At 47.2% G+C, this 21,095-nt stretch overlaps 1 protein-coding gene and 1 pseudogene across 1 annotated transcript in view; one reads left to right on the forward strand and one right to left on the reverse strand.

Annotated features, from left to right (window-relative positions):
- The window catches only part of LOC136661528 (IgGFc-binding protein-like), an 80,865-nt gene that overhangs the window by 47,628 nt on the left and 12,142 nt on the right, over positions 1-21,095 (reverse strand). The window contains exons 14-18 of the mRNA XM_066638814.1: positions 16,727-17,306; positions 16,314-16,513; positions 15,516-15,896; positions 14,200-14,486; positions 12,005-12,198 (exon numbers count right to left, since the gene is read on the reverse strand). Of these exons, the coding sequence (XP_066494911.1) occupies positions 12,005-12,198; positions 14,200-14,486; positions 15,516-15,896; positions 16,314-16,513; positions 16,727-17,306 (1,642 nt within the window). The remainder of the gene's footprint in view (positions 1-12,004; positions 12,199-14,199; positions 14,487-15,515; positions 15,897-16,313; positions 16,514-16,726; positions 17,307-21,095) is intronic.
- On the forward strand, positions 178-293 carry LOC136661883 (5S ribosomal RNA; annotated as a pseudogene).

The following is a 21,095-nucleotide window of genomic DNA, read 5'->3' on the forward strand; positions in this document are numbered from 1 at the left end:
GATCCCCCCCCCTCAATCTCCACAGTTTTAGCCAAATTAGGGCCTCCCACAACATTGTAAAACACCAGCCATTCAAACCTCCCCTCCCTTTAAACATGAATGCGCCAGCCCTGAAGACCTGCCTATAGTCTGACTGGAGTAGTATATCAGGAGTCCTTCCCTACTCCCTTCCTACTTCCCTTTGCTCTTACCTTGCACATGCCCGATCTCATCTGATCTCGGAATCTAAGCAGGGTCAGGCCTGGTTAGTACTTGGATGGGAGACCGGCTGGGAATACCAGGTGCTGTAGGCTTATACCATAGTCTTTCGAGACTGAAGGTTGCCAACCAATATGTGAGAAGACCAAAGGTAAACAGGGAGAGACTATCAATTCTGCAGGAGACAGGGAGAAACTGAAGCTCAGAGCTGGAACACAGCTAAAAAAGTGATCATACCCTGGCTTGTACAATCACTTTCACAGGTGCTTGCATGCCCTGGGAGCTAAGGAACTCATTGCGTACAATGTACTTATTGTCTCAGTATCAAAGTATAACTCATTCAACAGAGAAGAGAAACTATTGCACTTACCTGCCTGCAAGCATCTGGCTCACCCAGGACTTGTAGAGGCTGAGTTTATATAGGAGTTTATCTCTGATGCTCCAGTCAACGCCCTAAAGAGGAAGGAAAGGCAGAGAACATTTAACCCAATTACCTACAACATACTGGCCATGCAAACTGAAGGCAGGAAAAAAGAAAGTATTGGGGCAAGTTTCAGAAAATTGAACGAGAATTAGTTTTTCCCCAAGTCTGACACTCTAGCCTACCATTCTTGTCTCCTCCAGTCTAGCCCACCATTCTTATCTGCTCCACATTTCCTCTTCTGCTTTGTTCCCTTCTCCCTTTCCTCCCGGGGAGTATGGAAGTTTGTGCCCCTTGCTAATCCACCATCTGAGATGACCACCTCACTGGCCCTCATGTATGGTCCAGTGGAATCATGGCAGTTTTAACTCCGATGATTAACCTGCCCCTTCATGAATTTCTGTAATTCTCTTTTAAAACCAAATAGGTTTGTGACCATAACGGCACAGGGTGACAAATGGTTCCCCACCTTCCCAAGGACCTGCACAAACTGAGGGGAAGAACTGGTGCTCGGGCTAGAGGAAGCTTATAATATCAGTTCATATATAGACCAGCACTGGCCTGAGAGCTTTTATTTAAAAAAAAATAAAAATAAATTGCAAGCTGCCATGGAGTGTCTTCAGAGGTAGAATGACAGGATATAAATAACTTGGTAATTAAACAAATATATCCCATAAGATGATTATGAGCTATATGGGAAAATGTAGTCAGATGGCAAACGGGGTCCAGCCCCAAACTCGGGCTGTCATAGTCATGTTTGAATACTAACTCCCAGGGTCCAAAGTGGGATGCCTCAGGGGCAAGTCCTCAGGGTTGATCAGGCCATTTTGGGACCCTTCCCATCTGGAAAACATGGGATTTATGCCCCTCTGTGAAATTTTATGGTATTACAGCAAATGGTAGCAACAGCTAAGATCCTTTGGGCGCAATCCCGAACGTCACTTAGGCCAATGCAAGTCCCTTGCACCAGCCCAGAAGTGTCCACTCTGAGGGGCCAACACGGGCCCCAGAGGAAAAGTGAGTTGCCAAGCGTGGCCGATCTGGGGGATTCAGGAGGGCGGGGAGGAGGGATGTTTCGGGATGGAGGTGAGGCAGGCGGTAGGAGTTCATGGGGGTGGGCGGGAAGGGAGAGGGAGGTGGGGCCAGGACCTGGCAGTTATCCAGATCCTAGCCCCGTTCCCGTGCAGCATGGAGCAGCCCTTGACTGCTCGGGTCTGAGCCACCTTATCAGGTGGTGCAGAACCAAGCAGACCCATTGGGGTCACTGCAGTGCAATACGGGGTAAGGGGAAAAGTTCCCCCCTGCCTCGGGTTGTGCTGCTTTTGGTCCCAAACTTGCGCTGTATACAGTGCAAGCCCACTGGCCTGCCTGTTTCCAGCGCACATTAGGATTGCGCCCTCAGTTCATTACACAACTTTCTTACCCCTGCTAACTGGTTTACCCCTGCTAACTGGTAAAGAGGCACTTTTTCAAGTGGGTGCTCCTCTTTTATTTAGCAGGGGGACAGTAACTGGCCCACCTCAACCCAGCAGTGTCTTTTCTAGTGGCTGTCCACTAGTATTCTTTTGCATACTTTTAGATTGTGAGCCCTTTTGGGACAGGGAGCCGTTAGTTTTTTGTTTTTTTTTCTGTAAACCGCTTTGTGAACTTTTTGTTGAAAAGCAGTATATAAATACTGTTCATCATCATCATCATCATCATCATCATAATATCCACTGACTGGTTGTAGGGCTGAGATGACAATTCAGCCTGGGTTGGAAGGACAGCATAAAAGATTTCTGCCTGGGGATCTTCAGAATTCTTTATTCCTGGTTTATTCTTTATTCCTTTATTCTTCTGGGGCAGTTCTTCTCATAAGGGTCATCTTTGGAATGAGTACACACCACCCATCCTACACCCTGGGTGGCCTCTTTTTGCATGAAAATGTCAGCTAGACTGGTTTCTACTGGCTCACCCTTGGGACAGAGGCACAAGTTCCTCCTTCATCAACCTGTTCCTTCCCTTTCTTTGGTGTCCATGGGCTTCTGTCAGCCAGGATATATTTGTCAACAGGATACATTCTGTCATCAGGATACACTTGATTTTGAGGGGGCCTCCTGGCATCTAAGGATTGCTGATAACTGGCCATCCATCAGAGATGCTGCAAGGCTCACTGTGACGCAGCTGCTGCCTCTTTATGATGTTCCCTTTCCAGTTCTGGGACTGGCGCTAGCTTGTCCTCTCCTGCTTTGGCCAGTGTTTCACCCCATGTTTTTTCATGTTCTTTCATTCACCCAGCTTCTAATTTGTGGAGATAACATTTTAAGGAATGGAGGTGCAAGAGGGGAAATGGAGTCAGAAGGAAGCCCTACCCAAAAGGCTAAAATTAGCTATTTACGGCTGAAAATGCAGGCAATTATCATAGCAGGGCATCATGATGAGATCAAGTGCTCTCCTGACAGTTTTCTTTTATTGATTCTGAATCTACTGTCAGTCTGTTCCACTGAAGTATCCCATATGTTGAAATTTGCATACACTTTCACTATTTGGATTCCCTACACCATTTGATAAACACCTATTGTGTCCACCTAGCCATCTAACACAGCAATTTTCAACCTTTTTTTATCTAACCTTGGCACTAAAATTGTCAAGGCACACCATCAGGTTTTTGATCATTGTCAAGGCACACTATGCTGCCAGTGGGGGCTTCACATTCCTATTGGCCCTACAAAAAATGACCTTCCCTCAAATTCCTGTGGCACACCTGTGGACCACTAGCGGCACACCAGTGTGCCACGGCACAGTGGTTGAAAACGGCTGATCTAACAGTGCAGTCCTAGGCATGCCTACTCAGTAGTAAATCTCAACATATTCACCAATTAGTAAATCTCAATGTTTTCAATGGGGCTCATTCCCAGTTAAATGCGTATAGGATTGCAGTCTTAATCTTTTCTTTCTAGTTTCTTAAGAATCATAGTGATAACTGCTTGAATGTCTTGTTGTAGTTGTTGGATAACTGGGGGGGAGTGGGGGGGCAGGGGAATATATCTTGGCCCTTTTCCACATCAGGATTTTCCTCGCCTGGCTGGACAAACAAAATTGAAATGAAAGACGCTTTGCTTCCAAGGGTCCTTTCTCTATTCTCTTGTATACCTAACTGCCCCTTTTGCAGAGTTTATTTTTGACCCTAAAGAGACAACCAAAGTCTCTTCAATTTCCCAGACCAACAGTAGAGAAGTCCATTTGACTTCACTGCATCAACATATTCCATTGCTCCCAACCTCAGTCTTGGCAAATATTTATTTATTTTAATTAAAAGATTCAGGTCCCAATCCAATCCCATTTTCCAGTTCCAGTGCTGCTGTGCCAATGGGGTGTGGGTAGCCAATGGGGTGCTGTGCCAATGGGGTGTGTGCAGCATCCTGTGGTGGTGGGGGGAAAACAGTCACAGAGGCCTCCTCAAGGTAAGGGAACTTTTGTTCCCTTACTTTGGGGCTGCACTGGTGCTGAAAAGTTGACCCTTACACTCCGCCTTTCCACCCCACTTAAGGGCCCTCAAGGTAGCCTTATTATTCCCAAATATTCCCGAGTCCTGCTCCCAATGGGTTCCCTGATGATGCTCTGATGAAGTGTCATGCCATGATGGAACCAGATTCCATTGGCAATATTCATACCCCAGAAGCCTCTCTAGATGCAGCTGAAGTATTAAAGCCTTCCTGCCATGTTAGTCCAAGACACAGGCCTCATTGTGATTAGCCTGGAAGGAGACAGACACCAGATTTCGGTCTTTGGATCAACACCAATCATGAAGGGATCAGTCTCAGCATTGAATAATCCTGAGAGAGAGAGAGAGAGAGAGAGAGAGAGAGAGAGAGAGAGAGAGAGAGAGAGAACAATTGCTTAATCAGTTGGATGTTGTCTTTTTTTCCTTCCTTTATGTAAAACTACCTCCCACACAAAAGCACAGTGCAGGAGAAAGAACACAACTGAACATTGCATCAGAAACAAGATGCATACAGTGACTTCCTAATGTTCATACTCACAAAAAAACACATGTTCTTCCCAAATGATGATGCACGTCGCCCCCCCCCAAGAAGATTATCCCTGTGTAGATTCTCTCCATGTCACAAAAAGACGATGTCTCTAGGGCCAGTGTACAGGGAAGAGGTGTACATTCACCCATTGCATTGGAGATGCTCTGGGCGGGGTAGAACTGTCTTACAGGAACACTTTTCATCTACAGTGACAATGCCATAAATGAATCTGACTTGCCTATCAAGAATATCACCCAAGGTCCTCCCTCCAAGAACCCTGGCTTCTTAATCAGACGTTAGACAGGTGGCAACTCTACGAAAGGGCATTTTCTAGAGGGGTGTCCTAACATTGCAACATTCTCCTGAACTTTCCACCTGCCACCTAGTTTGTTGAATTATAGGCACCAAGATTTGTGTTTGCCTAGCCTACATTTATGTACAGTTGATTTAAATTTCTGTTTGTTGGGTGTGTTGCATTGTTTTATGGTTTTACTGCGGTGCTGTTATCTTTGCATTTTACTGATTATTCTTAATGAGTTTTCTTATGAATCCATTGGGGTACTATTTTAATTGTTAGGAGTTGCTTTGAAAATATGTGACAAGCCATAAGGAAGGATATAATTTTCTTAAATAGCGCCAAGGAAATGTCCTGACATTTGTGACAACTTGAGAAAAAAATTATTGCATGATTGCAGGTGTTGTAGCACCAGCAGGACTAGCCCATTTATTTCAGCATAAGGTTTGCGCAGTCTGCAATTCCAAAACAGCAAAGCATGGCTACACTTTTGGAAGTTTCATAAGAACATAAGAACAGCCCCACTGGATCAGGCCATAGGCCCATCTAGTCCAACTTTCTGTATCTCACAGCGGCCCACCAAATGCCCCAGGGAGTTGATACTATGTGCCTCATCAAATGTAGGATAGTGGTTAGGGCAGTGGTCTTCACACATTTAGTGCCTGGACCCACTTTTTAGAATGAGAATCTGTCAGGACCCACTGGAAGTGATATCATGACCAGAAGTGACATCATCAAGCAGGAAAATTTTTAACACTCCTAGGCTACAATCCTACCCACTCTTACCCAGGAGTAAATCCCATTGAATATGATTGTCAAAAGAATATACATAGTAGCTTGTTAAAAGTGCAGGTCTGTCACATTTCCCCAAATGCAGTCACATACCATGGGGAGCATCAAGTCGAATATATTAAAAATGAAAATATTGAAATGAATGGGGACCCACCTGAAATTGGCTTGTGACCCACCTATTAAAGTGGGTCCTGACCCACAGTTTGAGAAACACTGAGTTAGGGTGTTTGACTAGGTCTTAAGACATCTAGTATCAAATCCCTGCTTGGACACAAAGCTTACTTGACCCAGTCACCATTTCTCAGTCTAGTCCAGGGGTGTCAAACTTAAGGACTGTGGGCCATATCCAGCCCACGGAAGCTCTTTAGATCACCAGCATGATAATCGGGCTCTTTCAGCTGCTGAGCTGAAAAGTGATGCTTCAGTGGTACTGCTGAAAGGGCAGTCTGAATAATAATGAGGTGCTCCCACATCTTGAAAATATTATCAAGATTCACAATTTTTCTTCTTCTGCTATTTGCAGCTAATTAGTTATTAGATGGAATAGTTATTCCATGGAATATTAAAATAACTAATAACAACAATAATACCTTTATTGGCATATATACGGGAATACAACAATCAGGCAGGAGATATTTGAATAACTAATATAATAACTAATATCTAATAACTAATATATCTAATATTAGTTATTAGATGGAATAGTTATTTGATGGAATTAATTAGTTATTAGACAAGCCTTCTGAGTTCCTGGCCTTTTTAACATCTTTTAACATCTCTTAACATATTTTAACATCTGTTCACAGGCCTGATCCTTTTCTAATTTGCTGCCCTATGCTCTTACCTGATTAGTTTTCATCTGACTACTGTTTTTATGATATGTTATGTTTTTATCTGCTTTTAAATTATGTTTTTAACTGTTTTAACCTTGTTTTGTAAGGCGCCTTGAGTCCCTTCGAGGAGAAAAGTGGTGTAGCATTTTGGTGCTACTTGAGGAGCTGAGATGCTGAGATGCTGAGATGCTGTGTTGGTGTGGCAGAAAAGCCATGGCAAGAATTAGACAACAGACACAGGTTTCAGAGAGGTTGAAAGTGCTGGAAGCAGGAGCAAGAATGAAATCAAGGGAGAAGTGAAGTGCTCCCTCCCAGCTCCTGACCCAGCCTTTTATTAAGTCTCAAAACACATGATATAAGATTACGTAGTTGAGAAATTTCCACAAGGATACTACTTTTCATACCGGCTGTCTACTAGCTAGTTCTAGCTTCACCACAAACACATTCCTAGATAAGATTCTTCTTCCTAGCATTCTGCTGCTCACAGGCACAGAGTTCAATGACCCAACATATTTCCAAGGTTGGTTGAGTGTGCTCAACTGCGCAGGCGTGCCTGACTGTCCTTGATGCCAAATATGCTAAGACATCTTAGTGCCTGTGTATGTAAATACTACAAGTGGGGTAAAAATAAAGTATAATAATAATTAGATGAGAACAAAGTGCTTATTTCTGGTCATCACCTGCCTGATGATGTCACTTCCTGCTGAATGACACCACTTCCAACCCTTAGCAGATACCATGAATGCTATATGGCCTGCTGTATGAAATGAATATAGAACCTCTGGTCTGACCTGTGTTCAGGGAAAACCCATCCATGAGGTTGCTTGAGGCCACAGACAGAGAAGGGTGCATCCTCTACCCCTCTTCCGACTGCCCACTTTCAATCTCCCTTCAAGACCCAAGAGCCATAGATGTGCTACCAACAAAGAACAATGCCTTCTCTAAGCAAACAGTCTACCATACATCCTTTTGTCCCACATCAGACTGCAGGTGGACCACTGCAAAAACTGCCCACGTGGCCCCTTACAAAACATTCCTACACATCCAAAATGCACAGGTCAAGGAGGAGACTTAAGACTTTTCCCTGACACATAGCTTTCTACTTGCAGAGAGTTTTATCAAGGGGAGCAGCGATCAGCAGTGTCACCTGTCACCCATAGTCTAGGAAATTTCACCAATCAGCTGTTTGGCTAGAGAGCCTCTAAAACCAGAATTGTATTGACAATGTAGGGCATTCAGCCACACCTTATGATTGATTGCTAATTGTGATATTCTGCATTTTAACCTATCCTTCTCACAGAGGCTACAATATCCAGTGCATTTTCCCAGTCTGCCTGCTATCAGGTGATGGCCACGATGGTCCTTGTTAATCATTCACAGAAGTTCCAGTCATTCTATGTGTCATCTAATGTGACCAATAGAGCAATTCAGCCCCAAACATCATGTACTCATTACCCATTGGCTCCAGGGCACTCCGTTCCCAGTGTCTACCTCTTTTCAGGATTTCAGACATTCCCATGCAGAGCCAGGCTGAAATCAGTACAGCAAGAACTTCACATGCAGTTCTTGTACAGCCGAGGTGCTTTTTGGAGATGGACGCAACAGATATTGCAGGAACCAGGGAGCGGCTGTGCTGCCATGAGTGTACTCCCTGTGATTTCACTACCTGCACAGTCTGGGAAACAAGGATCATATTGAAGTCTCAGCTGGGGCTGGCCCATCCATGACACCAAATGAAGCAGATTGTCAGGAGGCACTTACCCCTGTCTCTTCTCCACTCATCTCTACTGCTTCCCAGTAGAGTTCAGGTAGTGTCTCACTTGTTTGCTGCACCTTTAAGTATTTAAAGGAGCAAGACTGATGCTCCACCCTCTACCCCAGCAGGGTTGCTGTGAGGCAGATGCACTCCACTTGGTGTCTGAGTCCTTCTTGGTCCCATGGAAAAGGGGTAGAAACAAAAGGGGGTGTTGCTAGCCCAACAACCAGGATCCCCCAACCAGGCCTCAGAGTTCAATAGTGGGGAGGGGGGTACCATTGCAAAGCTTACCCTAGTCCCAGAGGGGCAGCCATCAGCTAGCCTGTCCAGAGCCCCCTCATCAGTGGCATAGCTAATGATCGTGTAGCCCGGTGCCAAGCTCAAAATGTTGCCCCAGAAGTGATGTCACAACCGGAAGTGACATCACACTTGGGCTTTTTAAAAAGTGAAAATTGGGAGGAACCCACCTCCTCCCCCAGCTGCTCACCACCTACTTGGTCTGCAGCCTCCCCCAGTGGCATAGCTAAGGTATCTATCTGCTACCTGGGGTCAAAGAAGATTTTGTAGCCCCCCCCATGCATGATAAAATCAAATTTAATTAAGGAAATAAATAAAAAGTTATTGGTTCCATGCTGTATCATAACAACATCTTATTGGCACTCAGAACAATCACTCGTAGGTCAGTTTGGAGTTTAAAAAATCCACTTTTTGTTCCACAAGACAGTTGTGTTTTCATTTTCTGGTTAATTGGTCATAACTTTTGATAGAATACAGATATTCTAGTGCAGTTTGTTTCATTGCACTCTGCATTAAATTATCTTTCCAACGATATATAACATGATGGTATTATTCATATATACCAAGATTTTCACAATTTTGGTCACTAGAGTCAAGCTCAGCTTGTTGCCCCCCTAAAGCTTGATGCCCGGTACAACTGCTACCCCCTGCACCCCCTTAGCTACGCCACTGCCGCTCATCACCATACCTGAGTGCCTTATGAAGCCCTGAGCCCTGCCTTTCTTGGGCTGTCTCTCTCCCATCCCCACTCTCAGCTCCACCTGGTCTAGCCCTGGGGTGAAAGGGCCAGAATCACCCATAGTAGGGCGGCCCTCATCCTGTGCAGAGCAGCCAACCCTGTACCTTGATGGTGGGGGACAGTGGGAGGACTGGATGTATAGCCATGCATTGGCCAATGGCTGTTTCCCCACCAGGGTTGTGATGGGACAGTTGGCGTCTCTGAGACAGTGGGGCAAGTTCAGAAATGAACATGCTCCATTAGCCCCATCCTAAACCAGTTGTAGCAAGCCAATGGCTTCAGGGGTTGGTGGGACCAGCTTTACCATTTGGACCTTACTCTGATCCAATGGGTGAATCCCTATGAATTCCTATGAGGAATTCTGATCCCCTATCTCTGAAACATTGACATTTAAAAAATGTAGTTTCTGATTCCTGTATCATCGCTGACATAATTGACACAATGACAATCACAAGGGTGTCTCCCATTTTATTACCAGCTATTCTGTTATCAGATTCAACCCACAGGCTGGAGACTCCACCTCTTGTCCCATTCGTGCAAAAGGACCATGCAAATATTTGTTCTCATAAAACTTCTCCATATGGAAAGTGCTTCATTTTTTATAGTGTGCACTTTAGGAATATTGACAGAAGGCTTGAAAGAAAGAAAAAAAGAAAGAAAAAGTCAGAGTTCATTTCCTTGAAGTGCCCCATTCCAGTTGGTGAGGGCTAGAGTCTGGGCTCTGCTGTGCAAAAACACACATTCAGATTCACTCGGCTACAGTTCCTTGAAGGGCAGCCTTAATAAGGTGATCTCTCAAGGTTTGGAGCTTACATTTGCCAAGATGATAGGAAGGTGAGGGCAGGAGGAGACATATAGAGAAAAGATGTAAAACTCGTACCTGAAGTTTAAAGAAATGTTAATGTATCTCTGCTGATAATGTGCTGTACAACTCGTACATCACACTGCAACTAACAGTTAACTTAGGCTGCTATCTTACACACCAGCAATTTTCAACCTTTTTCATCTCGCGGCACACTGACAAGGCACTAAAATTGTCAAGGCACACCATCAGGTTTCTGACAATTGACAAGGCACATCATGCTGCCTGTGGAGGGGCTCACATCTCCATTGGCCCTACTAAGAAATGATATTCCCCCCAAAAATCCTGTGGCACACCTGTGCACACCAATGTGCCCGGAGACAGTGGTTGAAAATTGGTTGTTATATGTACTTTCCTGGGGGTAAGCCCCATTGAATTGAAAGGAATTTACTTCTGAGTAGACATGCATGTGCTTGGGCTGTCAGTGAATCGATGGCAATTTTAATATCAAGTTGGGTTTGATTCAAAGCCAACGCATTTGAGCTTTTGCTAAGTTCTTAGCAAAGGGAGACGTAAGGATACTAAATTCATTACAAAGGAAGGACAGTCATGTTGGACTGGTATGGAAGGAGATCTCAGTTCTATTGATTCAGCTTGAGGGCGGGGACCTGCACAGGGTTGTTAAGCCATTTCTGTCCAGTGCTGCATATATACAATGTGTGTACACCCAATGTGTACACCTGTGGGCTGGGCAGAAATAAGATTTATTAAATTGTTCTTCTAAACCCCCCTCCACCACCACCACCACACACACACACTCCAGGGAAAGACATCTTCACAGTTCCACCAAGAGAAAAGCTTCCCAATTTTCCCTGCATTCAATAAATGGCAGTGCAGGAAGGAAGGAAGGGAGTAACCAGACTGGAGGAACTAAAATGATTCCGAGCCCAATCCTATGCAAGTTTACTCAGAAGTTCCACTACAGTCAATGGGGCTTACTCCCAGGAAAGTGTGCACAGGATGGCAGCTTCTGAGCCCCGTCCGAGGCGTGTCTACTCAGAAGTAAACCCCACTGTGGTCAATGGGGCTTACTCCCAAGAAAAGCGTGCCTAGGATGGCAGCCTCTGAGCCCCATCCGAGGCATGCCTACTCAGAAGTAAATCTTTAGTGAATGGTTCAAGCAGCTAACTAATGCAGAAGCCTACACCATGGCTTCCTCATGAGGAAGCTGCTTGAACCATTCACTAATGAGGCTATACTATATCTCCAAAGCTAGACGTGATAGGGCAAAACGGATGCCATTTTTGGAATTGGCACCCCAAATTCATATCAAACCACCATAAAGTTTGGGAAAAATTTTTCTGACCCTCAATTTTGTAGGCCTGTGTTATTAATGCTCTTAATTCTTAAGAACACATTCTTAATGTTCCCCAATAAACCTGGATGTGAAAAAAAAAAAAAAAAGATCTAGCCATTTCCCCCTTCCATATCTTGCCAATTTAGCCTCTCTCTGCTTTGTTCTCCCTGTAACTTAATAGGTATCCCTGTGCACCCAGCTGGCTCTCAGCTGCAGTCTCAGCTTTGGGTTATATTTCTTGACTAGAATGAGACAAAGACAGAATCCAGTACTGGGCATTTATATATTTGAAGTCTACGGCCACAGAGTGGTTAGGTGGGCTCCAGAGAATGTTTTTAACAGGGGCCCTTTGACACATGCGCAGTTGATCCTCCTCCATCCTTCCTGCTCCCAGATGAAGCATCCCTGTTGTTTCGGCAACCTTGACGCTCTTCAGGGAGTTTGGGAGCCATGTGGGTTGTTCCAGTTTGGTTCCTATAGGGCACTGGTTCCCAAACTTACCACGGTCATGGCGCACCACCATCTTGAATCGCACAAGACCTACAGCCATCTCCCGCAATTCAGTGGCGGTGCCCGGGAGTGCTGGTAAGAAGAGGCTGCTGGAGACATCCTGTGAGTTCACCGTGGCATTCTTGGCCTCCACACTGCACTGTTTGGGAACCACTGCCATTGGGTAAGTCCACTCCCAGACCCCGCTGAAGGACGGGTGGCAACCCTACTTGGGTACCTATTTAATGTCAGGGTTTGGGGAATTATACCCAGCAACTTCACCTTCTCTGCAGCCCTGATAAAAACGACAGCACCAAAAGGATGTGCTCAAGTGGATAACGGAAGCAGCAAAGATGCTGGGAAATGAAATCCTGGCTTACAACGGCAGACACAATTATGTTAGTAAGGCAAGTCGAGGAATAAATACAGTCAGCACTCAGTATCTGTGGGGGTTCAAGTTTTTGAAACAATAACAAATAGAAGTTTAAAGAAAAGTTACGAGGCTAACAGCACAGTCCTGGAGTATTGCTGGGGCAGCGCAAGCCCCCTGCAGGCCGGTGCGGGGGGTAGGTGGGTGGGAGAGGGTGGCAAGAGGACGGGATGGAGGCGGAGAGGGGGTGTTTTTGGGTAGATTGGAATGGTGGGTGGATTGAGCCTGGGAGGAGGGGTGAGACCAACCACGGCACCACAAACCGAACCCTCGTGACCAGTCTGGCGTTACACTAGACTGTTTGGATTTGTGCCAGCAGTTTCATTGGTGTAGATCTGAGTAGCCCCATAGAGGTGTCTGGGGTGTTACTCAGGCTAAGGGGGAAAAAGACCCCTTATTCCGAGTTATGCTCCAGCCAGCTCCTGCCTTGTGCTGGATACAGCTCAGGGCACTTAGCCTGCTTGTTCCAGCCTGAGTTATGATTGGGCTGTAAACTACATTAAATGTGGCATGAGAGAATATTCGACACAGCAGTAACAGTGATACGGAGTGGTAAGACCGGGCACTGATTGAGGGTCCCTTGAACCTATGTATGACAGCACCCAATGCCTGATCAAAGGTGGCAGAGGGTACCATGGGGGGGGGGGCTAATTTACTCGTTAGCTTGAATGACTTGTAGCCAACCTGATCAAGTTAGCTTGCAATGCGTAAACCAGAGTTTCCCAATCTAGGGACTGTGACCCCCCCCCCCAAGGCAGGCATGCATGTTTTCGTTAAAGATACTGCCCCCTTAAGGAGGGCTGCAGCCTCACCGGGGATCCGTAGGTGCTATAGTACAGCACTTCCAGGTTCTTGCCTCTGCCACCACTCCCACACACAGGCAAGTAAAAAAAGAGGCAGCTTTCTTATAGGGATGTTTTGCCAGATCCCCAGTCCAAACTTTGATTAGAGAACCTATGCCCACTTTAAGCTAATTAGTTCCCCTTCATTCCCCAACAATGGCCCTGTTTCTGCCCTTCAGCACTGCTGGACCCTACCACCTCTGCCTGTTCAATCTGCAGAGATCCTCCTTCCTCCCCTCTCCTGCCAGCAGCTCCTCTCGCCACTACATCAGCACCTTGGTCTTCAGCAGGTCTTGGGCATGGCAGCCACACACCAATCTCCAGTGTCTTCAGCAGTCTCCAAAACCCATTCACCCATCTGTCCTTTAGTCAGTTAGTCCTATCTCCTCTAGGGATGTTGCGCATTTCCATTACAGGGGGTAGTGCCCCACCGAAGGTCAGGAACCACGAGTATAAACGTATATTAAAATGAAACTTTATTTTTTTTAAATCAGTAACAAATAGCAGTTTAAAGAAAAGTTTTAAAAGCATAGGTGATTTCCAGTTGCAAAGGAATAAAACAGAGAGCTGCATAATATTTAAAAAAATCATGATCAAACAATGATGGAATCAGGCAAATGTCTTGAGCAGGAATTCCGAGGTTTAGAAGTCATCGCTGAAATGGCCCTTTCTTGTTAAGCATCACTGGAAGAGAAAAGTACAAAGAACTGAGCTTGCTCCTCCCTCAGTGAGATACTTTCTAAATACTTCTGAAGGCTATAGTAAAATTACATTTAAAATGTAAGTTCAGGCATATTTTGCCCTATGATTATATTCATTTGACTTTTCAAGGTTGGCTGCCTCTCACCAGACAATTCCCACTTTGTTCTACAAAGCATTCCAATGCCTGTTTTATCTTGTGCACCTTCTGCAAGACCACCCAAAGAACCACTCACCAGCTGGAGAAATCCCTAGCCTTCCAGGTAGTGGTGACCTCAGCAAAATTTCCTGCTATGTTCCCATCGGGCAGCTTCAGATCATCAACAGCATCCCCATTGAAGTTCCCACAAGAGGCGCACACTTTCCCTTGCAAGCGTCCTCTGATTTGCACTGACACTTCCCTACGGAGGCTGAGGAGAACTTGTGCTTGGGAATCCAACTTGATCATGACTCCAGCCTGAGAGGCGCTAACAGACACGTCTTCAGAGACTTTTGCTGGGAGTTTCACCTGGTATCCATTCACCTGAAGTGTATAAATGACAGAGAAAAGATGTTGGGATTTGTACCATGTGAAGGCAGGAGGATCGGCAGACACAATTGCATCTCCTAGAACAGGGGTGCTCACACTTTTTTGACTCGAGAGCTACTTTGAAACCTAGCAAGGCCCGGAGATCTACCAGGGGGGAAGGAAGCGTCTGACAGACAACCCCTTTGATGTATGGAGCCCCTGCTGGACCAGGTCAGAGGAGGCCCACCAAGTCCAGCTTCCTGTGCCCCACAGTGGCCCACCAGATGCTTCAGGAAGCACACGGGAGGCCTCTCCTCTCTCTCCACCCCACATAAAGGGGCAGCCACAGGTCCCCCCAAGAGGCACATGCCCAGCCTTGCTGCACTATGGGGGGGAGGAGCTCCCCACTCCCCGCCCCCCCAAACTCTTTGTGGCTGCGCCCTGAGACCAGCAGGGAGAGGGAGGCGTCGCAGGTCCTCCTCGGAAGGGGCGGGGGGCTTCCCCGTTTCCATGGAGATGGGCTGCACGTGCAGGCGGCAGGGGGGTCATCTCACCTGTCAGCCCCGACCGAGGGACTGGAAGGGAAGGGGAGGGTCACTCGGGGCCTCCCGCGGCAACCGCCATCAGAGCGACTCCATCTCAAACTCCCGCCCCCTGAAGAGCAGCTAAAGTGTCAGTTTCAGTGTCAGTTTAGTGTCAGCTAAATAGTCACTAGATGAAACTGACATATTAACAGTTTGGAGAGACAGGGCTCCGCGATCTACTCATTTTGCCTCGTGATCTACCGGTAGATCGCAATCTACCTATTGAGCACCCCTGTCCTAGAACAAATGTGAACATTTTCTTCCCAATAAGACAGAGAACCGCTTGTACTTTCCCATCTTCTCAATATCCAAAACTGCTCTAAGCATAGAGATTCCATGTTCAGATGCACTGTTGGTGATGCTGAAGGGCAACAAGAGTGAATGAGTACTGTTGTCGTTCTCTCCTATGTATTTCTCTGGAATATCTGGTTGGCCTCTCTTGAAGAGGGAGTGCACTTACCCATGTCTCCTTGCTCCTTTTCACAGTGATAAAAGTTCCTCTGAAGAAGACATGCAAGGTTGACACAGCTGGCAAACCCTCATCTCTGCATGTCTGGATGACTGCCACAATCCTGAACCAAGAGGGGTCAGCCCCATCACAAAGGGAAACCATCTCATAAGCTCCACTGTGGAGGATTCTCCCAGAGGCACCATCAAAGGAGGTCAGCTGCGCTCCTGGAGTGAGCAAGCACTCTCCTTCTTCCCCGATGCAAGCATGCACACCGTCCTGGAGGGCGCATCTTTCCTTGGCCTGGCATCTCATTTTCTCGCAGACTAGCAGGCCTGAAAAGCGACAGGTACATTTCTCCAAGCAGCCATCCAAGACGATGCTCTCTCCAACCTGTATGATTTACAGCAAAAAATTTATATTAAAAAATTGTCAGTTTAAAGTAAGTTCAAGTGCATTTCACGTTATCTGATGAAAGAGCTAAAAAAATCTTATACTCTTATATATCGGAGAACCAACATATGAAGTAATAATGGATTGTTCAGTGGGTCAAGCACCACTGAACTAAGTGACACAAGTAAGTCATAAGTAACTTGAGTTCCATTAATTTCCCCAGGACATAGGGCAAACGTTCTTTAGATACAACCCAATAACACAGGAGCCTTAAATAAATGTCATGATGGTCTGCCCAACATTAATCCCATCTAATTTGTGTCTAAAAATGTATAAACATGGAAGGCATCAGTGGCCTGATCAGTGTTAGTGACCAAAAAATGGAGGGTGGGACAATAAAGTTCAGAGTTCGGCTACCTTGAGGTAACGTCCATTCCTGAGGCAGCCACAGTTTTCCGCAGTCACACAGGCACGGCCATCAAAGAAGAAGCCATCGTCACACTGGCAGCCCTCGGCACAAGTACTTGGACAGGTTCCTGGATCATTGATCTTGGCACAGGAGATGGAGCAGAGGTCGGCACAGACCTCGTAGTGACTGTTGGCTGGGCATGTCAGTGCTAAATTGGAAAGACGTATAGAGGGAAAGATCTCCGAGTCTGCAGAAGACAGGAGGGGAGAGGAGAAGAGGGCATCTGGGTAGGAGTTGGTCAGTGGAGATATAAGAAATGAAGATATTAGTGAATTATGCCCATACGTAAGAGGGAGTCTGCTCAGATGCTGCTCCCCAGTTCACTTTACATCTATCCCAGTGCTCAGCCCCCAATACTTACGGCAAAACGACGGGGTCCTCCAGGTGTTGAAAGAGACCGCTGCATCTTGACAGGCAGACACATAGCTCTGGATGCTCTGGCACAAGACTTCTCTGTCCCCATCGACCAAGCAGGAGTCATAGATGCAGTTGCTGAGATACACTTTGGGGTCCACCGTGGCGTGACAGGCACTCAAGGGGCCGTCGTCCGCACTGAGGATCCCACAGTACTTGCGCTGTTTCAAAACCTCCTTCTGCCTCTCGTTGCAGACCGGGCACTTGTTCCCAGGGCACCCGTCTAAGCAGGATCCGTCTGCTCCCGGGACCAAAACTTTCCAGGCAGCACCAAACGTGTTGACATCGGTGACCGCCCTTCCATCTGGGAGCAGAAATTCATCCCCCTTCTGGTCATTGTAGTTCCCACACAGGCCACTCAGCCCGTCCTGGTAATTGCTTGGGACAGTGACCGTCACGCGAGAAGCAAAGTCATAGCTCACAATGAGGCCAAAGTCAGCTTGGACCAGGACTCTGGAGCCATGTGGATGGGCTCTGAGCCGCCCTCCAGAAAGGGTCACGGGGAGGAGCTGCAATGTATCATCCACCTGCAAGGAACAGAGCATTCCCTTGTAACATGGGGTTCTCTAGTGAAGAAGAAGTGCCTGGTTGTTTTCCACTTTAACCCTTCAGTTGTTAAGGGGTAATGGTTGATCCCACTATCATCATATTGACCACATATTCCGGGGAACCCTTTTCCCAATTATTCCAACTTTAATTATACACAAGAAGAGCCCTGCTGGATCAGGCCAATGGCCCATTCAATCCTGTTAAATCAGGCCAGGGGCCCATCACTGTGAATTTCCTGTATCTCACAGCGGCCCACAAGTTGATCCAGGGAGCAATCAGGACCGGAAGCGACCCATATCTTGTGGTCACCCCTTGCGCCTGGCATTCAGAGAGAGGCCACTTGTAAAACCAAGAGGTCACATATATTCCTAGATCCTTGTAGCCTGGGATGGACATATCCACTAATCTGTCTAATCCCCTTTGAAAGACATGTAGGCCAGGTGCCATGACCAGACCCTGTGGGAAGGAGATCCGTTAAGTACTTGGCAAGTAAAGAAATATTTTAAACATATTAAATTCCTAGAATTTTTGATGCCAGGGAGGGATCAAATTGGGTGGGAGGAGCAGCCTGAAATAGATCTACTGTAGGGATCCTAAACCTAAAAATCCAGCACTCTAGCAGTACAATTCTGTGTAAGTCTACTCGGAAGAAAAACAAATATGTTATCCATTGTAACCCTTCAATTGTGAAGGGGTAATGGTTGATCCTGATATCCTCTTATTGACCAGTTATTCAAAGGGGGCTCTTGTCCCAATTATTCCAACTTCAATTATATATAGGAAGAGCCGAGTTTCGGCTCTGCATTGCACAGAGCAGGTCGTGTGGAAGCTGAGCTCAGCAGTCTCCTCCGGAATTCTTCTGTGTTTTCACCTTCCCTCGACTGCTCCTCTCCCTCCTTAGCCAGGAGCAGGCTTGGCACGGAGGGTTTGGGGCCTACCAGCCTCAGTTCGGTCTTCTACAGGCCTCAGTTCAAGCCTACCGGCCTCAGTTCAGTCCTCTACAGGCCTCAGTCAGTTCAGGCCTACAGGTCTCAGTGCAGTCCGCTACCGGCCTCAGTTCAGGCCTATAGGCCTCAGTTCAAGCCTCTACTGCCCTCAGTTAATTCAGGCCTACCGGCCTCAGGCCTACTGGCCTCAGTGCACTTCTCTACAGGCCTCAGTTCAGTCCTCTACAGGCCTCAGTTCAAGCCTCTACTGCCCTCAGTTAATTCAGGCCTACCGGCCTCAGTTCAATCCTCTACAGGCCTCAGTTTAGGCCTACAGGCCTCAATAGCTTCCCAACCGAAGCAGGAGGCCTGTGGGACCCTGCAGACGATCCAGCAAACGCAGAGGCTTCTTCCTCCTCCAATGAAGCAGATTCATCCCCGCCGCCCCTAAACTCCCCAAGGGGTGGATGGGGAAAGCCAAGCCTAAACTAAGGCTTCGCATACGAAGTCCAAAAAGAAGGAATGGCCTTCCCTGGCCAACTGGAGGAAGGGGAGTTGCCTGGGGAAGGGGCAGCTGAAGAGGAATCTGAGTCTCATAGTTGGCCAGACTGTTCCTCATAGAGATCTTTCCCAGGCTGTGGTCAGAGCCTCCCAGGCCCTTGAGCTTAAGCCCTCCAAGCAGGCTCAGCTCAGCAACCCTCTGCTTGTGGAGCTGCATACTGGGCATAACTGTTGTTTTTGTTTTTTCGCCAGGGGCCAGCCAAGCCAGAGATGCTGCTCTTCTCTGAGACCTTCCAGCATGACTTGGATAATCACGGGGTCCATCCCATATACCCCAAGCACACCTCCAGTATCTTTGACAGGTTATACAGCCCGCCTGATAACACTGCGCAGCGTCTCAGGGTCCCCTCAGTTGAGGTGAGATGGCCATCATAACCATCTCTTCTGCGGTGGTCCTGTCATCTTAGGGCAAGGAGGGACCTAAGGACTCCTGCGACTGGAGGGTGGTCACCTCCCTTAAAAGAAACTGTGAGGCGTCTGCACAGGCCTTCAGGGTGGCAGCAGCTAATTCCATCATGGCATGTGCTACCTTTGTAGGGGTGGAAGAACCAGCTGCTTCTGAGCACAAGCTTCCCAAGTAGGCACAGAATTGCCTGAAGGAGTTTTTTAACTGGCGGCTGCTATCTGCACTATCTCGTCCTCTGATCAGGACAGATCATCCACCTGCAAGGAACAGAGCATTCCCTTGTAACATGGGGTTCTCTAGTGAAGAAGAAGTGCCTGGTTGTTTTCCACTTTAACCCTTCAGTTGTTAAGGGGTAATGGTTGATCCCACTATCATCATATTGACCACATATTCCGGGGAACCCTTTTCCCAATTATTCCAACTTTAATTATACACAAGAAGAGCCCTGCTGGATCAGGCCAATGGCCCATTCAATCCTGTTAAATCAGGCCAGGGGCCCATCACTGTGAATTTCCTGTATCTCACAGCGGCCCACAAGTTGATCCAGGGAGCAATCAGGACCGGAAGCGACCCATATCTTGTGGTCACCCCTTGCGCCTGGCATTCAGAGAGAGGCCACTTGTAAAACCAAGAGGTCACATATATTCCTAGATCCTTGTAGCCTGGGATGGACATATCCACTAATCTGTCTAATCCCCTTTGAAAGACATGTAGGCCAGGTGCCATGACCAGACCCTGTGGGAAGGAGATCCGTTAAGTACTTGGCAAGTAAAGAAATATTTTAAACATATTAAATTCCTAGAATTTTTGATGCCAGGGAGGGATCAAATTGGGTGGGAGGAGCAGCCTGAAATAGATCTACTGTAGGGATCCTAAACCTAAAAATCCAGCACTCTAGCAGTACAATTCTGTGTAAGTCTACTCGGAAGAAAAACAAATATGTTATCCATTGTAACCCTTCAATTGTGAAGGGGTAATGGTTGATCCTGATATCCTCTTATTGACCAGTTATTCAAAGGGGGCTCTTGTCCCAATTATTCCAACTTCAATTATATATAGGAAGAGCCGAGTTTCGGCTCTGCATTGCACAGAGCAGGTCGTGTGGAAGCTGAGCTCAGCAGTCTCCTCCGGAATTCTTCTGTGTTTTCACCTTCCCTCGACTGCTCCTCTCCCTCCTTAGCCAGGAGCAGGCTTGGCACGGAGGGTTTGGGGCCTACCAGCCTCAGTTCGGTCTTCTACAGGCCTCAGTTCAAGCCTACCGGCCTCAGTTCAGTCCTCTACAGGCCTCAGTCAGTTCAGGCCTACAGGTCTCAGTGCAGTCCGCTACCGGCCTCAGTTCAGGCCTATAGGCCTCAGTTCAAGCCTCTACTGCCCTCAGTTAATTCAGGCCTACCGGCCTCAGGCCTACTGGCCTCAGTGCACTTCTCTACAGGCCTCAGTTCAGTCCTCTACAGGCCTCAGTTCAAGCCTCTACTGCCCTCAGTTAATTCAGGCCTACCGGCCTCAGTTCAATCCTCTACAGGCCTCAGTTTAGGCCTACAGGCCTCAATAGCTTCCCAACCGAAGCAGGAGGCCTGTGGGACCCTGCAGACGATCCAGCAAACGCAGAGGCTTCTTCCTCCTCCAATGAAGCAGATTCATCCCCGCCGCCCCTAAACTCCCCAAGGGGTGGATGGGGAAAGCCAAGCCTAAACTAAGGCTTCGCATACGAAGTCCAAAAAGAAGGAATGGCCTTCCCTGGCCAACTGGAGGAAGGGGAGTTGCCTGGGGAAGGGGCAGCTGAAGAGGAATCTGAGTCTCATAGTTGGCCAGACTGTTCCTCATAGAGATCTTTCCCAGGCTGTGGTCAGAGCCTCCCAGGCCCTTGAGCTTAA

Source organism: Tiliqua scincoides, chromosome 10 (genome assembly GCF_035046505.1).
Source record: "Tiliqua scincoides isolate rTilSci1 chromosome 10, rTilSci1.hap2, whole genome shotgun sequence".
Taxonomy (NCBI): Eukaryota; Metazoa; Chordata; class Lepidosauria; order Squamata; family Scincidae; genus Tiliqua; species Tiliqua scincoides.